General features: G+C 41.5%; 1 protein-coding gene across 3 annotated transcripts; it reads left to right on the top strand.

Annotated features, from left to right (window-relative positions):
• The first annotated feature begins 522 nt into the window (after nt 1-522).
• Nucleotides 523-5,530, top strand: LOC106587615 (iroquois-class homeodomain protein IRX-6). Of its 3 annotated transcripts, none has more exons than XM_045708955.1 (7): nt 523-876; nt 1,748-2,011; nt 2,318-2,427; nt 2,722-3,017; nt 3,516-4,250; nt 4,461-4,572; nt 4,896-5,530. In XM_045708955.1, the coding sequence occupies exons 1-6, from the start codon at nt 811-813 to the stop codon at nt 4,565-4,567; spliced, it is 1,578 nt and encodes a 525-aa protein (XP_045564911.1). In that variant the 5' UTR covers nt 523-810; the 3' UTR covers nt 4,568-4,572; nt 4,896-5,530. The 3 variants fall into 3 exon arrangements, with proteins under 3 accessions (XP_045564911.1, XP_045564910.1, XP_045564912.1); XM_045708954.1 differs by having other exon boundaries at nt 4,461-4,563; XM_045708956.1 differs by having other exon boundaries at nt 1,798-2,011; nt 4,461-4,563.
• The last annotated feature ends 16,859 nt before the right edge of the window (nt 5,531-22,389 follow it).

The following is a 22,389-nucleotide window of genomic DNA, read 5'->3' on the forward strand; positions in this document are numbered from 1 at the left end:
GGTTTGGATAAATATGTATTATTGTTCAAGTGAGCACATGAGACTAACTAACTAAAATGATTATTTTATGATGAAGATGCTGATAAGAAATAGCAAAGAATCAGATATCCCAAATGAAAGAAAACAACTGAAGGCTTTCAGTTCAAATATTGTCCAAATAAATATGTATTATTCTACGCATAATAATAACAAAATATGCTTGGTGGTCATTTCAGTTGGTATTATTTTATAATTGGACATGATACGCATCAAGAGCCTTGATCTATCTGACAGTTCCATAACTGTACCAAAACAACCCCTTTCCTTTATACTCTTATCAGTGAAGCAAGTGAAGAAGACTACTGCACAAAGCCGAGGGGACACGGGGAGTGCACAGAACACCTTAAGAAAACGCGATGTTAGATGTGATTGGCAAAGACATTATTCTATCCTTGCTGTCCTGTCGTTCCGGGATTACAATGACGTCACACTGATACCCTTGCATGGGTGAATGCTAAAGAACTATAGAGGCACAAATAATAGCACAAGCAGAGTCCATATCTTGCAAGTCTTACGTTATCCTTTAAGCCTTCTTCAGCTAATACAACAACAATTTTTGTACTTAATGACGCTTAATTTCATTTTCTTATCATTTCCTTCGGGGGATTATTCATATATAAAACTATCTGCAGCTTTTGGTATCAGCCTCAACTCTCCCTCCTAAGTGCAATCATCTATTATTGAGCGAGAGGCCGTGCGTGGAAATGTGTGTAAGAAGGTGGATTTGAAGTAGAATTGGTTACAATCGATCAAGGGTGAAGAATATTCCTGATGTTAACAAAAGAAGCAGCTATGTCTTTCTCTCAGTTTGGATATCCTTACAATGCAACTTCACAGGTAAGACAATATCAACATGCTTTTTTCTCTCTCAATTTCAATGTGACAAATATGTAAACAAACTAGCATTATTTTAATTTGAACAGCTCGCTCTATAATCTAGATGCAGCACTGAATGGTTGCTTTCAAAATATTGACAGCTATTTTCAGGTGACGCTTTTGTTTAATCAAAATATCGACAGACATAAACACAGGTCCAATTTAATTGAATTATGAATGTACTCACGTGTTGTTTTGATCTGACAAAAGACCTGTGTTTATTACTACGCTATAGCTCCGTTGTGTAGCCTAATTGCGCTTTGAAGTTAACAGTGAACCTTCCAAACTTTCTCTTTCAATCAGAGATCTCTGAATTTGGTATTGACAATAACTATTATTTAGAAAACGTGAAGTAGCCGTTCGGATTTATCATTTAAATATATTTGTTTGGGGACAACTGGACAAATGTATGCAATAAAAGTTCTCAGAACTTTCATTCAACTAGAAATAAGTTATTTTCCTGTAAAAGTATTAAAAGTTTTAGATCCTTTGCTTTCATCAAATTTCAGTAGCCTACAATAGCTTAGTCAGGCAGTGTATGAATACTTTGGGAATTCCTTTTCTATAAAATAAAAAAGCTAAATTAACTGAAACACATTATTTCCAAAATGGTACCTTATGATTTCACCTGGATATTATGTAAAATGCGATTCTAAAACTGTTAATCAAATTAGGCAGACACACAGCACGCGTTTATATCTAGTCTCCATCTTACCTGAATTGTCCTGTATCTCAAAACTGTATATCAAAATATATTCTAGATATGAAGATAACAGAGCTCATGCGTCAAACACGAATGACATGTCTATCCTCCACAATTCTCTTCATGCAGTTTTTCGTGTCGGCAAACCCCAGTACGACTTGCTGCGATTCGATTTCCAGGTCGGTCTCTGACGGGACGAGCAGTACCCAGACTCCTGCTACCTTCTGCTGCCCTTCCTACGAGAACCGGCTCCTGGCCAGCACACGGACGGAGCTCAACGCGGCACTAGGGATGTATAGCTCGCCCTACGCTGCCGCGGCCGCCGCCAGCCAGAACTATGCCAGCTACTTCCCCTACAGCGCCGAGCCCTCCGCTGCTATCTACTCATCTCTGGTACATCCCGTTTCATCTAATAGTGGATGGGGGTGGCTGGGATGCGATCGATCAAGATGGATGCTGATCAAAATTACTCTCCAAGTATTTCGTTATTGAAATGACTTTGAGTAGCCTGCCTGCCTGATAGATGGGTCGAATAGACTTTGCAGTTTTAAAAATACTAATATTTAGGCTACCAGTAGCCTATTATGTTTCAATTTGGAAGGGAGTAAAGTAGCACACAATTTACATCAACTTTGTTTCCAATATTTAGAAACAAATAAAGTTACCTAAGTGCTTCATAAAGTTGTTTTCTTATTTCAGAATCCACAGTATGAAATGAAGGATGGCACAGGCACTCTGCATTCTGGCATAACTCAACCTGCCACCTACTATCCTTATGACCACTCACTGGGCCAGTACCAATATGACAGGTATGGTACCCCACACATTCCTTATCTGTAGTGCATCAGCTCAGCTATTCCTTGTTAGTGTAATAAGGCCATATAGCACCCTATCATGCATGAGTAATAACTTACATTCAAGGACTCTCACACCTCCAGAGCAAAAGTCACAATCTATGCAGCTCTATACTGCTAGATAGAGCAGAGCTGTATAGTCTATTTTTCAGACAACACTCCAGGAGTGCCATGGGCCTGGGTGAATAGTTTATGAGCTTATATGCTAATGTTGCTAATGGCTAATGTGTTGTCTGCTATTACGACCAGGTATGGGACTATGGACTTTAATGGGTCAGCCAGGAGGAAGAATGCCACACGTGAGACCACCAGTACCCTGAAGACATGGCTGTACGAGCACAGGAAAAACCCCTACCCCACCAAGGGGGAGAAGATCATGCTGGCCATCATCACCAAAATGACCCTCACCCAAGTTTCCACCTGGTTCGCCAACGCCAGGAGGAGGCTAAAGAAGGAGAACAAGATGACCTGGTCACCAAAGAATAAGGCTGGGGACGACAGGAAGGACGACCTGGATAAAAGTGACCAAGACTGTGTCACCAAAGGTACACATCCTCTCTTCCCTCTTCCGTCTAGCAAAGCACATAAAAAAACAACATCTTAAGAGTTTTGCACAATGATTTACAGTAGCTTGCTTCCTCTTAAACTTATCCACATCACCTACAATAACAAAAAATTTGAATTGATCAAAATGACAGCTTCTGCTCCTGAATATCACTACTATTCCACATATCATGTTGTGTGTATTTGACAATTCAGATTCCAGTGAATATGATACTGCTTCTACTCCTAATATCACCAGTAATATTCCTGTATATTTCATCATTCAGATTCCAGTGAATATGATACTGCTTCTACTCCTAATATCACCAGTAATATTCCTGTATATTTCATCATTCAGATTCCAGTGAATATGATACTGCTTCTACTCCTAATATCACCAGTAATATTCCTGTATATTTCATCATTCAGATTCCAGTGAATATGATACTGCTTCTACTCCTAATATCACCAGTAATATTCCTGTATATTTCATCATTCAGATTCCAGTGAGTGTAAAGATGAGAAAGACCTTCATCTGAGTGACCTGGAGGACATGGAGGACGAGGACTGTGACAAGCTGGACAGTGACTGTGAGAAGATGGCCCCCAGGGGCCCTGAGGAACAGCAGGACCTCCACAGGGCCATGTCCGGTGGTGGTGTTGGCCCTGGAGGCCCTCCAAAGAGAGACTGCAGTTCAGAGCTCTCCCTCTCCTTGCCCAACAGCTTCCACCACTCATTCCCATGTGGTATCAAGAGCCTACCCGCCCTGCCCTCTCTACCTGCCATGTCCTCGGACTTCCTTGATCCACTGGTGACGTCCAAGCCCCCCTCCACCACTACCACCATCCCCACGGGCACTCACACTGTGTCCCTGTCACACTTCGAGGTGTCGGACCGGGACAAACCGAGGATCTGGTCTCTGGCGCGTACAGCGGCCACGGGGGTCATCCTGGGCTCTGCTCACCACGGGGCCCCAGAGCTCCGGACAGGGAGCATGCTGGGAGACTGCCAGCTACAGGGGACCAGGCTACCAGTGACTGGTACCGGACAGTGTGGGCCCCACAGGGTCCTCCAGGATCCTACTAACATATCCAATGCTGAGAACCCTTTCCAGGAGGGCCCCTTGTTGCAATCTAAGGTCTATAGTGCAGGCAGCTACAACCACAAGGCCCTCCAACTGCACTGTTCCTCCTATCCTGCGCTTTCAGACTCATGCCAGTACTCCACTATCGAAGGTATGTACGTGTTGTGACACTTGTGTTAAATTTAGAACGATTGTAATTGTGAAATTACCCATGTAAAGTTCTACAATATTGAAATGCGTTTCAGAAATGCCCATTTCTTTCACTACTATCAAAAATAATATTGACAAATAAATGGCTATACAATGCAATATTACCTGGCTGCAGCAAGTTTCTTACAGTGTGATTTCTGTTGTTGTCTAGGATTCTCCAGTGGGAAGGCAGAGACAGAGCCCTCGGAAATCAGTGACACATGTGTGACCCTGCAGGATGACAAGGTCACTGCCTTCAGACCTGTGATGAAGAGGTGAGGAAGGTGAGCCTTACACACACACACACATTCAACTTGTATATCATTCAACCTAACCATCATCTGCTAATCCAATCATTTGGATTCCACCAGTTGTACTGAAACGTTTCTATACTAACACAGGTTGTTGGTATTACATATGTGATCTTGTCTATAAAGTGAATATGTTATTGGATTACCTGAAGCCATATGTTAGTCTATAGTTAAGCAAATACTTCTACATTTGACTAATTATTTTATATTAGAAGGTATGTTCCTTTACAAGGCTTGATATTGTAATGGATATCAATAAATAACGAGCTTTTCTTTTTTCTCTCTCTTCCCGTTAGGTTGATGGACACGCAGTTATTACACAGTGGGACTTTTATTTAGCCGGTATTAGGCTATGCACTATAAAGACTTGGGATGACGACGAGCATCGGACATCCTACCTACCTTACACCTGGGAACTGCGGAGCTCCGCAGTCAAAGCTCGATGAGCCCTGCCCAAACTGTGGAAGCTGCCATGATTTTGCACAACGTTGTTTTTATGGTGTTGACGATTACTTTATGCAAGACTTTGAAATGCAACGGTATGGGAACTGACGGTGAATTCATCATGTATGCAATGGGCAATCGTAGCGTAGCAATGTTATTTATTTATTTGTGTATTTATTATTTGATTCCTCATCTGTTCATTTATTTATTTCGTATGTGTCATTTAAATACTTTGTTACATGTATGTATTGTTTCAACTGTGGTTGTGTGCTATTTCTAACTGATTTAACGGAGAAATACTTAGCTTGTTGTTGGTCTTTCTGTTTGCTAAAAAGTGGGATTTATTGAGTTGGGATCGTAATTGTCTATTGCGTGTGTCGACCTGGAGAAATTGTTGATTGTGTTGTGTTCATCTCAAAGATAATTGTGAGCTTATTCTGTGTTTGCCATTCATGAAATATTTTATAAGAATGAATTTTTTCAAGAACTCCTCGTTTTTGTGTAAATATTATTTCCAGAACATTAACATTGGTTTAATCGGCCAATTAAAACCTTTGAGACTGTTGCACTAGATCAAAGTTTATCTTCTTAGCGTGGAGAATAATACTGGAACATTGTTGGAAGGTCATAATTCAGTAGAGAACGTGAATGAACGTTACAAGGCCAGGAAGAAAGGGGACATCATCTCTCCATTGTAATTATCTAATCAGTTCTGGCATCAAACACTTTGTTACTGTTCAGACAAGCAACGAGGCAGGAATACGGGATGAATGCTGCTTTGTCCGCTCTGTAGGGAGCCGCTGCAATAACTTACTTGTGTTAATTGAAAGGTCATTTGTAGTATCAAACCCATAAGGGAACATTCACATGGTTTGTGTGGGTTAGACTTTGGTTCTACTGTTTTTGCCTGACCCTTTTCTTTCATAACTGATTGATATAACACATGAGTATTAGCACAAGTATCAGGCCTGTGAGTTAAACTAAGCAATTGGTCATCAAAACTACTAACACGTAAAACTACTAACACGAAAGCACTGGTTTCTTATTCCTTTCAACTTGAACTTTGAAGTCAGTTATTTTCAGAAAATTATGAGAAAGTTCGTAGATTATATTTTACATGATTATGGGCATGACATGTAGTATCGCATAGCATATTGCTCACTCCACAGTAGAAAAACTTTTAAACAAAATGTTGATGAAAACACTCAAATGCAATGCAGAAATGTGGGCCTAGTCTGAGATGGATATTGTTCAGACTTTATTAAAAGAAAATGCTACCTCATAAACCAAAATAACGGTGTGACCTGCTGCGAATGACCCGCTGCGAATGACCCACAGCTTAGAGGCATGCAAATGAAGCCATCAACAGATAAACGTTATTGCAGGATTTGGAGGATTAGAGCTTGTAATAAGAGTATTAGGTCTCGTAGGTCTATTGAAAGGAGCTGTGGTCAACGTTGTAGGCCCGGCCTATGGATGGGGATGGGGACCCCTCAGTAATGCATGCAATGGTGTGACTTCAATGTAACAGGGTTCGGCGTAATTCCCTAGGAAATATCGTGATGAGGAATTATGATGACAATAATAACATAATATTTAGAGATCTTTAATTCCAATCGTCTCCTCTCAGTCTCTTATGAATTAAGCTGGTATGGTCTTTACAATGGACTTTGCATTTAGTAATCAAATTATACACATACAGGTAGACCTAGAGCTATTGTGTTGTCCACACATAACAAAATAGACCTACATAGAGGCCTGCGTAATAACAATGTTGTTACGTTTCTATCTGTTTTATCGACTATGAGTGAGAATTTTAAATAACATAAAACCTCCTCTGTAACTTATAGATAAGCAGAAGACACACGTTTTGATCAACTCTTATAAAACACTTTTAGAAAATCTAATACGTGTCATCAAATGGGCCTACTTTGCCACACTATTCAGGACAATTCATCTATTTCCATCTCTTCATATAGACAACCTTCCCTTCAGAAGAAATGAAAGGGACTTTTTGCCCACGAGGCCAGATAGAATGAAGGTGCGTGATGAACATCTGCTGACAGTTCAGATACGTGTTTTATTTTTATTAAAGGTCAACCGACCGTGATTTCAGATTATCCATCCAGATCACCAACTCAATGCAATCTGTCCATACAGCCAGGATAGATATGTTTCGGCAAATCTCTCTAAATATAATCTTGGGGAATCATATTCCGAATACTCTTTTGATTAAACAAATCTGAGCCTGGGCATGATGGGCGAATAACATGGACACAAATTTAAAGATCCCGGTATTAATGTTTGATGAAAAAAAAGTGGGTTTTGCAAATTCATTGTGCTGCCAAGATAATATTGCGTCATGTTTTGTGAGCGTCATGGATGACAACTCTCTGCTAGGACTACTAGGCTATTATGTGTGATTTTTCTCCGTTATAGATTCATATAGACCTCAAGTCGTTAACAAAAACAACATGCGTCCATTAGGCTATATGAGCGAGGACATTAAGACAATATTATCTCCCTAGTCTCGTTTAATAATACGTCTATTACTTACCATATAGACACGCGTCTCACCGATCGATCCCTATACATTAAGATGTGGGCTATAGCTGTGTATTAAATATTTTGCGGAAAGTTAATTAAAACGGGGGTTGTAAAGAAAAGCTGCCAAACATTATTGAAGGTAATGATGCATGGGCAATGGGATTACCACTATACCGGTATACCTCAGGGAAAGCAAAGCATGGATAATGACGTGGACTCAACTCATCCAGCGTCTGTCTTCTCTTCTGCAGCTAACAGATCAATTAGTCAGTTTTACACACTGTTTACACGCTGCTAACCCAGGACGACTAGAGGAGGCCTCACTGTGGCCTAAATGAGGCGTGTTGAAGTTTCAGGTTGGATTCTGACATAATAAAAGAACAAAAAATGTATGTTTTTCACAAATACATACAAATATGTTTTGAGGGGAAGCAATGCGTGTGAAGCTATAGGCCAATGCAAAACAAATTCCCCAAATAGCTAAAGCAAAATATTATTTGATTTCGGATGTGAGTATTAGGCGAATATGAGAGGGATGTTTGTGCAACATCATTAATCTTTGAGTAGACATATTTATTCAAATGAAATATATGTCCTTGTAAACAATGTTCCTTAGGTAGCCTATATGCACATCTAAATCGCCTTAATACATCTCATAATACACTTGTTCCTCCCACCCTCCCGATTACTTTTTCATTTGGGGAGGGGTCAGTTCTAGCCTAGGCCTCTTCCATAATCCAAAACAGATTTTGGGTAGCCTGATCTCTAATGATAATGGGAAAAAATGAAAAACAAGATTCAGAGTAAACAAGAATACTTAAATAGGTTTGACAAAATGAGCGTCTTATCTTCGGCTCAGAGATATGAGAAATCATCACTTAATGCCACAAGCATCTCTTATTAGAGTAGCGTTTCCCAAACTCGGTCCTGGGGACCCCAAGGGGTGCAGCTTTTGTTTTTTTCCATAGCACTACACAGCTGGTTCAAGTAATCAAAGCTTTATGAGGAGTTGCTTATTTGAATCATCTGTGTAGTGCTAGGGCAAAAAACAAAGTGTGCACACCTTGGGGTCCCCAGGACTGAGTTTGGGAAACGCTGTATGAGTGAGAGACATCCTGCGGTGTCACGAGAGTCGCAGGGCAGGCTGCGCGCTGTGCATGTAGAGCGCAGGCCTCACTTGGTGACCAGCTTACATAAAACACTTGATTTATCCACAAGTGTGCAGTCAGTCTAACCTCCTGCTGTCAAGCTTTCTCCTACTGAAGGCCTTTTCTAGGCCAACGGCCTTTTGGACATTGGCTTCAGTCTTTTCAAGTCTTAGCTGGCCCCTGGAAAATAACAAATATGAATGCAAAGGACAATATAATTTGGATTTATTATAGCTCTTTTTTTTTGCTTTTCAATATAGCCTTTTAAAATGTGATTATAGGGGAGAGTGGGGTAAGTTGAGCCATCTTTTACATTCAGATTCACTCTCTCAAGGGAAATATAGTATTATTTCTAACAAATATATTTACATATATTGCAGGATGTTGTGTATCCCTGGAAATAATCAGAATTCATGTAAAAATTACAGTTTTGAAAACATATCTTGTTCCATAAAAGTGGCCTCTTGGCACAATTTACACCGGGTATGTGGGAAGTTAAGCCACTGGACAGGGTATGTTAAAGCCCCCTACACATGTCTGTATATGCAGTGCATTTGGAAGGTATTCAGACCCCTTGACTTTTTCCCCATTCTGTTACATTACAGCCTTTTTCGATTTTTTTTTTTTTTTTTTTTAATCCTCAGCAATCTGTACACAATACCCCATAATAACAAAGTGAAAACAGGGTTTTCGAAATGTTTGCAAATTTATGCAAACATAAGACAGTTAATACCTTTTTCACATAAGTATTCAGACCCTTTGCTATGAGACTCAAAATTGAGCTCAGGTAAATCCGGTTTCCATTGATCATCCTTGAGATGTTTCTACAACTTGATTGGAGTCCACCTGTGGTAAATTCAATTGACTGGACATGATTTGGAAAGGCACACACTTGTCTATATAAGGTCCCACAGTTAACAGTGCATGTCAGAGCAAAAACCAAGCCATGCGGTCAAAGGAATTGTCCATAGAGCTCCGAGACAGGATTGGGTCGAGGAACAGATCTGGGGAAAGGTACCAAAACATTTCTGCAGCATTGAAAATCCTCAGGAACACAGTGGCCTCCATCATTCTTAATGATGAGCTGGCCGCCTGGACAAACTGAGCAATCGGGGGAGAAGGGCCTTGGTCAGGGAAGTGACTAAGAAACCGATGGTCACTCTAACAGAGCTCCAGAGATGGGAGAACCTTCCAGAAGGACAACCATCTCTGCAGCACTCCACCAATCAGGCTTTTATGATAGAGTGGCCGGACGGAAGACCTCCTCAGTAAAACGCACATGACAGCCCGCTTGGAGTTTGCCAAAAGGCAATCTAAGGACTCTCAGACCATGAGAAACAAGATTCTCTGGTCTGATGAAACAAAGATTGAACTCTTTGGCCTGAATGCCAAGCATCACGTGTGGAGGAAACCTGGCACCTACAGTGAAGCATGATGGTGGCAGCATCATGCTGTGGGATGTTTTTCGGCTTCAGGGACTGGGAGACTAGTCAGGATCGAGGGAAAGATGAACAGAGCAATGTACAGAAAACCCGCTCCAGAGCATTCAGGACCTCAGACTGGGGCAAAGGTTCACCTTCCAACAGGACTATGACCCTAAGCACACAGTCAAAACAATGCAGGAGTGGCTTTGGGAAAAGTCTCTGGATGTCCTTGAGTGGCCCAGCCAGAGCCCGGACTTGAACCCAATCGAACATCTCTGGAGAGACCTGAAAATAGCTGTGAAGCGACGCTCCCCATCAAACCTGACAGAGCTTGAGAGGATCTGCTGAGAAGAATGGAGGAAGCTCCCAAAATTTAGGTGTGCCAAGCTTGTAGTGTCATGCCCAAGAAGACTCGAGGCTGTAATCGCTGCCAAAGGTACTTCAACAAAGTACTGACTAACGGGTCTGAATACTTATGTAAATGGGATATTTCATTTTTTTTTTAATACATTTGCAAAAATGTCTAAAAACCTGTTTTTGCTTTGTCATTATGGAGTAGTATGTGTAGATTGATGAGGGAGAAACAATATTTAATCAATTTTAGAATAAGGCTGTAAGGTAACAAAATTTGGAAAAAGTCAAGGGGTCTGAATACTTTCTGAATGCACTGTATATATAATTTCTGAAATATGACCACTACCTTTTAAAACCATGTCTATCTTTGTTTCCCTAACACAATTCAACACATTCACAATAGCTTTTTTTGTCTTTTAATCATTGGAATCATCTTTTAACGTAAGCTTAACACCTAACAAAGACTTTGTACTTTTTAAAACAATTTTAACATAGGCCAGGCCCTGTTGTTACCTCATATCCCAGCAATAATGCCTTGCATTAGGCCGGGGATGAAAACAGTTCAATTTGCTCAACTTCCCATTGGCTCAAAAATTGGCTCAATTTACGCCATCGATAATGGCTCAACTTACTCCAAGGCAAACATTTGGACTATATTACCCCACACAGCTACAAGGATGCACTTTCATGTTAGGTTTAGGACCTCATATTGAAGCTTATAGAGACCCCAACTGATGTACAATCTTAAAATGATCTACTTTGGTATAGATACAAGCCTAATGAAACCTTTAACACAATACATTTATTTGACTTGGTGAAAATCCGTTTTTTGGACCTAACTTGCTTGCCACTTTTTCCATGTGATTTCTTCCTTCACATACTCCATGAAATGATTACCTCTTCCTAAATATTTCGTCAAATTATACATTTTGTGTATGGTTTCCTAGAAACAAGGGTGGCACAAGTTACCCCTTTTGCTCAACTATACCATTCAAAAATGCATCTTACGGTCCTATTGTAGATAAATATCTTGGAAAGAGAAGGCTCTGGTAAGTTATCTATTTTTGGACTGAGAGAAGAGGAAGGGATGTGTTAGGCTAGTTTTAGCACTTCTTTCATATGGGTTCAAGGACAAGTCCTTTGGATTATCTACATGGGTACACGTTTTCTATTTCCCTTGAAGTTACAGTCTATTTCTGTCTACAGTCAGAGTGCTATCCACAGGTTCATTACGTTGCAGATAGCATTAGAGTCAATTTAGACTGAAAGGTCAAAGTATTTATATGCTATCTCATTCAGTAGGTTCTTAGCAAGCCGTGCAAATATTCTACCTGAGTTTTATTATTAATTTTCCTGTCACAACTCAGTCCACTTAATGATTATAACAGGGACAAACCTCTCTAACAATGCCTGTCATTCTAGTCTGTTATGCTGGCTATGATACCAAAGGTCAACGCAGGGTTAACTTGCGTAGAAAGTGGGCTATCAGGGTTTTCCATCCATCCCATCCATCCATCCATCGGCACATCACATGAGCGTCCCCTCAATGAGCTATGTTTCTCTCTGTACTGGGAGGAAGGATGTTTTTAGATGGGGCGGCAGGTAGCCTAGTGGTTAGAGCATTGGGCCAGTAACTGAAGGGTTGCTGGATCGAATCTCTGAGCTGACAAGGTAAAGATCTGTCGTTCTGCCCCTGAACAAGGCAATTAGCCCACTGTTCCCCAGTAGGCTGTGATTGTAAATAAGAATTTGTTCTTAACTGACTTGCCTAGTAAAATAAAGATTTGTATCCCAAACCAGTTTTTAGAAAATCATGATGAAAGTGACCATTTCACGACCCCTTTTTAGACCTATACATGCCTTCTGTAAGACCCTATGATCTGTGAACTGTACATGATACAGACAACATCTTGGTGTCATTATACTGTAAAACCCTATGATCTGTGAACTGTACATGATACAGACAACATCTTGGTGTCCTTATACTGTAAAACCCTATGATCTGTGAACTGTACATGATACAGACAACATCTTGGTGTCATTATACTGTAAAACCTTATGATCTGTGAACTGTACATGATACAGACAACATCTTGGTGTCATTATACTGTAAAACCCTATGATCTGTGAACTGTACATGATACAGACAACATCTTGCTGTCATTATACTGTAAAACCCTATGATCTGTGAACTGTACATGATACAGACAACATCTTGGTGTCATTATACTGTAAAACCTTATGATCTGTGAACTGTACATGATACAGACAACATCTTGCTGTCATTATACTGTAAAACCTTATGATCTGTGAACTGTACATGATACAGACAACATCTTGGTGTCATTATACTGTAAAACCCTATGATCTGTGAACTGTACATGATACAGACAACATCTTGGTGTCATTATACTGTAAAACCCTATGATCTGTGAACTGTACATGATACAGACAACATCTTGGTTAATTATACTGTAAAACCCTATGATCTGTGAACTGTACATGATACAGACAACATCTTGGTGTCATTATACTGTAAAACCCTATGATCTGTGAACTGTACATGATACAGACAACATCTTGGTGTCATTATACTGTAAAACCCTATGATCTGTGAACTGTACATGATACAGACAACATCTTGGTGTCATTATACTGTAAAACCCTATGATCTGTGAACTGTACATGATACAGACAACATCTTGGTTAATTATACTTCTTATAGTGTTATCTCAAATATGGAGTATGTCTAGATTCTGAAATACAAATGTTCACATTCATTTAGTCAACATTAAAATTATTAATATAAATATCTCAAATGTACCCTTTTTGATAAATTTTTAGACATTGTTTTAAACAATTTACTCTACAAGTACATCAAACGTACACAGTGGGTGCTCTCCTACTACTGAAGTTGTGATACATTTTATGACCACCAACACAGTGAATTGGAAAATGGATTCAAAGGAATGCGCTCTGCTGGTGATTTGCTGAATTTAGTATTTATTTTTATTAACTTTTACTTATTCGAGTAGCCCAATTGAGACCATGGTCCCATCCCCAATGGTGCCCTGAGTACAAACTTTTTGTCACAACAGGAAGAACAATATACATTACAATTAAAACAAGAAGAATACAAATAGGCATAACTTCAACAACACAATTTCAACAAAGAAAACACTACAATCAATCGAAACAACTGCAATCCTCAATGAACTCATTCAACACTGCCCTAGCGGCACCAGGGAATCAAGATGCAAAGAATTTTGTAGGTTATTCCAACAATCGGGGGCATTAAAACTAAAGGAGGATTTACCAGAGGGACCTCAAGAGTTAACCAATACTGCGAGCAGGTTTGGTAGCTCATTCTTTTATACGTTAGCAATGAAGTTAGGTAAATTAGAAGCTTGTGTAGCAGATCTTTGTAAACAAACAGGGAGTAATGAATTGATCTACGGGACTTTAATGAGGGCCAGCCAACCTTTGATACAAGATGCAGTGGTAAGTATTAACACTGTCACCAGTGATAAAACAAATGGTGCTATGGTAGACGTCATCCAAAGGTTTAAGAGTAGTGGCTGCTGAAATCTGGTAAATGGTGTCACCATGAATGTGATTGGTTAATTACCTAGAATGTCAATTTCTATGTATAAATTGGGTCACATCTTCAAAAGTAGCAAAGAGCCCACTATGGAAAGTGTATATTCTTCCAAACAATATGTCTAAATATAAGCTAAATCAAAAAGGGTACATTTGAGATATTTATATTAATAATTTTAATGTTGACTAAATGAATGTGAACATTTGTATTTCAGAATCTAGACATACTCCATATTTGAGATAACACTATAAGAAGTATAATTAACCAAGATGTTGTCTGTATCATGTACAGTTCACAGATCATAGGGTTTTACAGTATAATGACACCAAGATGTTGTCTGTATCATGTACAGTTCACAGATCATAGGGTTTTACAGTATAATGACACCAAGATGTTGTCTGTATCATGTACAGTTCACAGATCATAGGGTTTTACAGTATAATGACACCAAGATGTTGTCTGTATCATGTACAGTTCACAGATCATAGGGTTTTACAGTATAATGACACCAAGATGTTGTCTGTATCATGTACAGTTCACAGATCATAGGGTTTTAAGGTATAATGACACCAGGATGTTGTCTGTATCATGTACAGTTCACAGATCATAAGGTTTTACAGGAGGCATGTATAGGTCTAAAAAGGGGTCCTAAACTGGTCACGTTCATCATGATTTTCTAAAAACTGGTTTGTGATATAGATCTATAAGGCGTATCAAACATCCTTCCTCCCAAATAGGTTTCTATGAGAATTGCCAGAACAATCTGAGACACCAAAAATATTTTCGGGTCTTCCTGGCTTGGAATCACCCTATGGAAGATGAATCAAACTGACATGACAGCAATGGCCAATTCATACTAACAAGACCCATAATAACAATAACATCCAGAACAACAATTTGTCCCTGGGCCTGACAAAAGAGCCAAAGTGGAGGTGCCATTTGATGTGTCCCACGCTGGGCTCGGAGGGCTCATAAACAAAGTCTTTGTGCTGATGGCTCAGGGTTCAAATGTTGATGAGGGGGACAATATGCACACTTCATTACATTTTGTCAAAGGGCGCCATGAAATGTGTGTGGGACATTGTTTCGGTGCATGTCCTCCCTCCATGAAATTCCTGGTCGCCGATGTCGCTACAAGGTCTCTGCTAATGAGTTTTGTCAAAGATAATTATGGGGCTCGGCGGAGTGGCCAGAGCCAGGGATGAAAAGCTGGCATTGTGCGGCTCAGGAATAGACGTTGCATCGCGACCCCTGCTACATCCTATGCCCCCTGGGTGACCTGCACCTCTCCTGGCCCATGTCCACTCACTACCCACTGCTCCATGCTGGTCTAAAACTCAGGCAACCGAGACCTCTGATCCACTCCACCATCGTCAGACCCAGGGCTGTCCTTTGGGTACACTGGCCTACTAGGACACCCCTCTGCCCCCTTCTTCAGTGTCCTTGTTCTGATCCTAATTTAACCAAATGGAACTTGGCAAAAGGTTATGCCAATACAGTAGGTTCCCAGGGACAGGCTCCGTGTCCCAAATGGCACTCTATTCCCTATATAGTGCACTACTTTTAACCAGGGCCCATAGGGAATAGAGGGTCATATGGAACTTACCCAGGGTCCTCAGGTCTGGTGGCCTTCCGCTCGGCCTCCCCTCTGAGACCGGGAACAGGGGTTTGAAGAGTCCTCTGACCTGACACATAGTGTAACTCTATAGGAATATAGGCCTCCTCTGTGGCTGGGTACAATACAGTAGGCCCTGTTCACTCCTCTCATCTCTCATCTCTCTGCTCAGTTCAGCTAGCCAGCTTCTGGGTCATTGTGAATGGGAGAACAGTGATACTATATGGAGAGTCACCCTGTAACTAGGCCTAATAACGGTGCTTTCATAACTCTGAATGCCTGTGTTGCATACTGATGCAATGACAGGGCCCGGCTGGGCTACAAAGAGTGGCCTAGATGTAAACTGGGGATTGGGGTCTTTATGCACAAGAGAAACATTGTTTTATTTTGGTATTAAACTACAGCACCTAAAGGGTCTGTTTTAAATGCCTTCTTAGATCATCCTCACACTCTAGATGGTTCTATATGGCCAGGTCAGCAAGGTTCTCAAATGCCACATTGGCTGTAATGTGTTGAAAGGCTGCACTGGTGATGGACTACATACGGTAATAGAAACAGTCAAGAAGTCCCAATCACAAGATATGAGAAGAACACAAAGGGAAACATTGGAAAAGAAAACCCCATGGAGGGATAGAACAAGAACAAGATAATCTCTCATTTGGAGAGGCTGGATCGCCACATTGTACCTGCTTCAAACACAGTGTTAGTCCCTAATGGCACCCTATTCCCTATGTAGGGCACTGCTTTTGACCACAGACCTATGGGCCCTATATAGGCAATAGAGTGCACTATATATGGAGTAGGCTGCAATGTGGGACACAGCCAGAGTCTCTTTCTCCTTCCTGTTGTCTTGATGTTCTTTTCTGTTTGTCTCCTTCCTGTTGTCTTGATGTTCTTTTCTGTTTGTCTCCTTCCTGTTGTCTTGATGTTCTTTTCTGTTTGTCTCCTTCCTGTTGTCTTGATGTTCTTTTCTGTTTGTCTCCTTCCTGTTGTCTTGATGTTCTTTTCTGTTTGTCTCCTTCCTGTTGTCTTGATGTTCTTTTCTGTTTGTCTCCTTCCTGTTGTCTTGATGTTCTTTTCTGTTTGTCTCCTTCCTGTTGTCTTGATGTTCTTTTCTGTTTGTCTCCTTCCTGTTGTCTTGATGTTCTTTTCTGTTTGTCTCCTTCCTGTTGTCTTGATGTTCTTTTCTGTTTGTCTCCTTCCTGTTGTCTTGATGTTCTTTTCTGTTTGTCTCCTTCCTGTTGTCTTGATGTTCTTTTCTGTTTGTCTCCTTCCTGTTGTCTTGATGTTCTTTTCTGTTTGTCTCCTGAAGTGGCAATTCTCAGCCAGTTGGTGACCTTGAGCAGACTGTCTCTGGCTGGCTGCTGCCTGCCGATGTCGGAATAATCTTCTGTGTCATTTTAATGCCTTTCAATAATCCCCCCATCTCTTATTTAATCTCCCCCTCTACTTCTGTTTTCTTCTCCTTTATGTCAGTCGTCTGTTGGGCTTGAAGGCCTGCTGTTGAGTCTCCATTTGACAAGCACGCAGGGTGTATCATGTCACAGCTCTCACCACAATCCCAGTACTATGTCTCTGTGCTCCTACGACTCAGGAGAAAGCCCCCTTGTTGTCTCATATCTAGTACACCATGGTAAAGCCTGCCAGGAACAGATACAAAACAATGTCCAGAGGAGAGGAGACAATCACGGTTATATAGGGGTACATGCACTAACAAGGTATTAACAACATACAACTAGTAATGTATTGAATAGGGCATTAGGCCGGGGGTGGAGTGACGTAATGTTGCTTTTATTAACCTGACTTATGAACGATCATACATTTGTGTGGCATGTTATATTCAAGGTAGAAATATATAAATATATAAATATATAATATACTGCTCAAAAAAATTAAGGGAACACTAAAATAACACATCCTAGATCTGAATGAATGAAATAATCTTATTAAATACTTTTTTCTTTACATAGTTGAATGTGCTGACAACAAAATCACACAAAAATAATCAATGGAAATCCAATTTATCAACCCATGGAGGTCTGGATTTGGAGTCACACTCAAAATTAAAGTGGAAAACCACACTACAGGCTGATCCAACTTTGATGTAATGTCCTTAAAACAAGTCAAAATGAGGCTCAGTAGTGTGTGTGGCCTCCACGTGCCTGTATGACCTCCCTACAACGCCTGGGCATGCTCCTGATGAGGTGGCGGATGGTCTCCTGAGGGATTTCCTCCCAGACCTGGACTAAAGCATCCGCCAACTCCTGGACAGTCTGTGGTGCAACGTGGCGTTGGTGGATGGAGCGAGACATGATGTCCCAGATGTGCTCAATTGGATTCAGGTCTGGGGAACGGGCGGGCCAGTCCATAGCATCAATGCCTTCCTCTTGCAGGAACTGCTGACAAACTCCAGCCACATGAGGTCTAGCATTGTCTTGCATTAGGAGGAACCCAGGGCCAATCGCACCAGCATATGGTCTCACAAGGGGTCTGAGGATCTCATCTCGGTACCTAAAGGCAGTCAGGCTACCTCTGGCGAGCACATGGAGGGCTGTGCGGCCCCCCAAAGAAATGCCACCTCACACCATGACTGACCCACCGCCAAACTGGTCATGCTGGAGGATGTTGCAGGCAGCAGAACATTCCCCACGGCGTCTCCAGACTCTGTCACGTCTGTCACGTGCTCAGTGTGAACCTGCTTCATCTGTGAAGAGCACAGGGCGTCAGTGGCGAATTTGCCAATCTTGGTGTTCTCTGGCAAATGCCAAACGTCCTGCATGGTGTTGGGTTGTAAGCACAACCCCCAACTGTGGACGTCGGGCCCTCATACCACCCTCATGGAGTCTGTTTCTGACCGTTTGAGAAGACACATGCACATTTGTGGCCTGCTGGAGGTCATTTTGCAGGGCTCTGGCAGTGCTCCTCCTGCTCCTCCTTGCACAAAGGCGGAGGTAGCGGTCCTGCTGCTGGGTTGTTGCCCTCCTTCGGCCTCCTCCACGTCTCCTGATGTACTGGCCTGTCTCCTGGTAGCGCCTCCATGCTCTGGACACTATGCTGACAGACACAGCAAACCTTCTTGCCACAGCTCGCATTGATGTGCCATCCTGGATAAGCTGCACTACCTGAGCCACTTGTGTGGGTTGTAGACTCCGTCTCATGCTACCACTAGAGTGAAAGCACCGCCAGCATTCAAAAGTGACCAAAATATCAGCCAGGAAGCATAAGAACTGAGAAGTGGTCTGTGGTCACCACCTGCCGAACCACTCCTTTATTGGGGGTGTCTTGCTAATTGCCTATAATTTCCACCTGTTGTCAATTCCATTTGCACAACAGCATGTGAAATTTATTGTCAATCAGTGTTGCTTCCTAAGTGGACAGTTTGATTTCACAGAAGTGTGATTGACTTGGAGTTACATTGTGTTGTTTAAGTGTTCCCTTTATTTTTTTGAGCAGTGTATATAACTTCAAACAGGCAAAATATGTCATTCTCAATTTGACTATCACTTTCCAAGGAATAATTTATCGAGTAAATCTAATGATGAGCTCTGTAATCGTTAAGATACTGTAGGGCCTATGTTTCTGATGTTATTGCACCTTTAGAAACATCATCTCTGAGGACATTGTAGCATACCGTACATAAAGTGTGCTGCTGATTTAAACGTCAGTCAGGTGAAGATCTCTCTATTAGATGGAACAATCATTTGACTTGCACCCCAGTGTCTAATCCTGGAGCCGGGGCTTCACACAGAGAGTTTCACACAGAGAGGCAGGCCCCAAGCCGAGACAGAGGAGAGGAGCGTGTTGAAGACATACTGTAACACAGCCCTGCTGTGACCATCAGTCAACCTCCTTATTCCCCCCACCTTCCTACATGCCAAACAAAACTAATGGAGTGGAAATACGTTCTGCTCAGGTGGGGATTCCATGTGTATTCTAGCAATGCTACTGTTGGTACGTTTGATTATTCTACACATCAGATAGCTGAGAGATACTACAATGATTGGCATATTTGGTTTGATATTGGCTGGAAAGGAGGAAACTGTGGTAGTAATCTTCAAGCGTATTATGTTAAATATGTAGGTGCCTTTGACTTTGACTTGTAAAATTATCATCAGGCCATCAGCACTGAAAAACATCACTGCTTGCAGCTACCACACAAAAACCAGGGTTCTCACAGAGCAAGAAATACTAAACAACCTCACAACAACAACAACAACAACAACAACTACGGTGGAAGAAAAATAATCAGGCGTTGTCATGGTAGCACGCCTGTAGTCATGACACAGTGTTGGAACCATCCACCTCCAGCCCTGAGAGGCATCTAAGATGGATTGTCACGACACGCTGCACATTCTAAAGGAGCAAGGTAAACAGCTAGCTCCTCACACACACACTGCTGGGGCCTAGGGGGGAGGAGAGGGGGAGAAGAGGGGGAGGAGGAGGGAGGGAGGTGACATACAGACAGACCACACATTGTCAGAGTTCGCTCTTAAACACAGCCTCAGCTCCTCATAAAAATCAGGTCCCATTATTCGCGGGTGGGATTTTCTCTCTCTCTCTCTCTCTCTCTCTCTCTCTCTCTCTCTCTCTCTCTTTCTCCCTCTTTCTCTGTGTGTGTGTCTCTCTCTCTCTGCACACACAGCTAAACAGGCCCAAAAGGACCCCGGGGCTGCGTCCAATGACGGAGCATCATAATTACACCTCCTTTTTTATTGGCCCTCTTATTCCAGCTATGACTGATGCGGCTCCCAACCTCTAAGCGTTTCCATTTGCCCCTTCATGTGGTAAGTGAGCAGAGAAGAAAAAGCCACGGCTCGCCTGCCTTTCAAAGGTGGCTGACAAATATTTACGGCCTGACTTTAAGTCACTTTTAATCAGTGCTCATGACCTGTTCCTGAGGAATCTGGTCCTGGAAGGAACAGTAACACATCATTATCTCCTCCATTATCAATGAGCCTTCAAAGTCCCACTGTGCCCCTTCATGTGGTCGTCTAAGAATATTAAGGGACACATTTCTTTGGAATTATTCATAATCAAGGAAGGACTAGGCTTTCAGAAGGCACAAGGCAAATGCTGCTGCCTTTCTGTGTTAAAAAAGGCAGAAATAAATCAATCATCTCCCTCTACTGGTCAGCGTGAGAACTACACTACAAATGACCTGCTCTCTCCCTCAGAAGTACTAGCAAAGGGTAAGACACACAGTACAAACACACAGAGGAGTGTTTTGAAGAAATATGTGGATAGCATAGTTGATCAAGGCAAACATATTTGCTAATGATGAAATTTTAGACAGGGATTTCTTAACGTGTATTCTCTGTCAGTCAGAACATGCTCGAATTTTATTTCCAAATAAATAAAACTTTAGCACGCATAAGAAAACATTTACGCTTTGCTGGGCTATAAAAACATACAGGGGCTGAGGGTGAAGGATAAATGTTTGAGTTTGACCACCTCAAAAGGTTTTGGTAACAGATCTACCACTGACAAAATCCAAATTCAAACATCATCGAATCATTCCCTACAAACATATAAATCATTAAATACATTCATTCAATTCTCACTCACTCACACTATAAACTCCAAAGAAAACTCATGCATATATCAGATATATTTAATAAACAGAAGACGATATGATTGATGATTTGGGCAATGGTACACAGAACAAAAAGGAAACAAGAGATCTGAAAATAAAGCACTGTTAATAAAATAAATTACTTAAACAGTATTAAACCAAACTTACTGTCTTAATATCAAAGCTAGAGTAACATCTAATCCCTCTGTTTCGTTTCTCTCATTCACAATTGGTCCTTCGGTAATCTCGCTGTGTGTTTTAAGCTGTCTAGTTTGAAATGTAGATTTATTGCACCAATATGTTTTTTTCCATGCTTTAACAGCCTATAAGGCGTTATGGGAGGGCCGCGTTACTGAAAACACACATTTACCCTGTATTAGGAGTTATGGTGGATAGTGATCCTTAAAATGAAAGCCATAAATCATATTTCCCAGCTATTATGTCATTAACAGGAGCATGGTTCTGTCATTTAGGTCATGCTAATAGTTTGGGGTAGCTGAGGTTGTGGTCATGCCGTCGGGATAAGGGGGATAGGGGAGAGGAAAACGAGCTTGGAGCAATGAAATGGGGACGTGTTCCCTTCTTCTCTTCCAAGTGAGGAAGGAACATATTGTGTGATCTGAGGCTCAGACGGCTTGTATTGTGTTGGTGGTCCTGGGTTAGCTATAGTCCCACTGCCCCCCCCCCCCCTCTCTCTCTTTCTCTTTGGATGTCATCTGCTCTGCATTTCACTGCTCTTTTTTCCTGTCTTTCAATTGACTTTCTAAACTCTGCTTCAGTCATTGTGGTCTTCCAAAGAGACCCCGCGACAATCTATCGGCACATTTTTGAACAGTGCCGAGGCCCCTCCGATGCCAGTGCAGAGCATATTAAATTTGTTACTAATTTTAATCCTGGCATGGCGGTCCGTGTATTCTCCACTAGCTTACTGAAGGCAGGCGGGTTCTGGGTTCAACCCCAACGCAACCACAACCACAACACAAACAAAGCATGAGGAACAGCAGCTCCCAGTGTTCTCCTGACAGTAAATGTTTAGAAAAGGGACTTTTAAAAATAACTCCATCGTAATAGAATTAGTGGGAAAC

This window comes from Salmo salar, chromosome ssa26, assembly GCF_905237065.1.
Source record: "Salmo salar chromosome ssa26, Ssal_v3.1, whole genome shotgun sequence".
Classification (NCBI taxonomy): domain Eukaryota; kingdom Metazoa; phylum Chordata; class Actinopteri; order Salmoniformes; family Salmonidae; genus Salmo; species Salmo salar.

What these genes read in the sequence shown, in the direction of transcription:
- LOC106587615 (XM_045708954.1), top strand. Translation starts at nt 811, where the DNA reads ATGTTAACAAAAGAAGCAGCTATGTCTTTCTCTCAGTTTGGATATCCT. An exon ending in GGCCAGTACCAATATGACAG is followed by an intron (nt 2,428 to 2,721) that starts GTATGGTACCCC and finishes TATTACGACCAG; the next exon opens with GTATGGGACTATGGACTTTA. An exon ending in CCAGTACTCCACTATCGAAG is followed by an intron (nt 4,251 to 4,460) that starts GTATGTACGTGT and finishes GTTGTTGTCTAG; the next exon opens with GATTCTCCAGTGGGAAGGCA.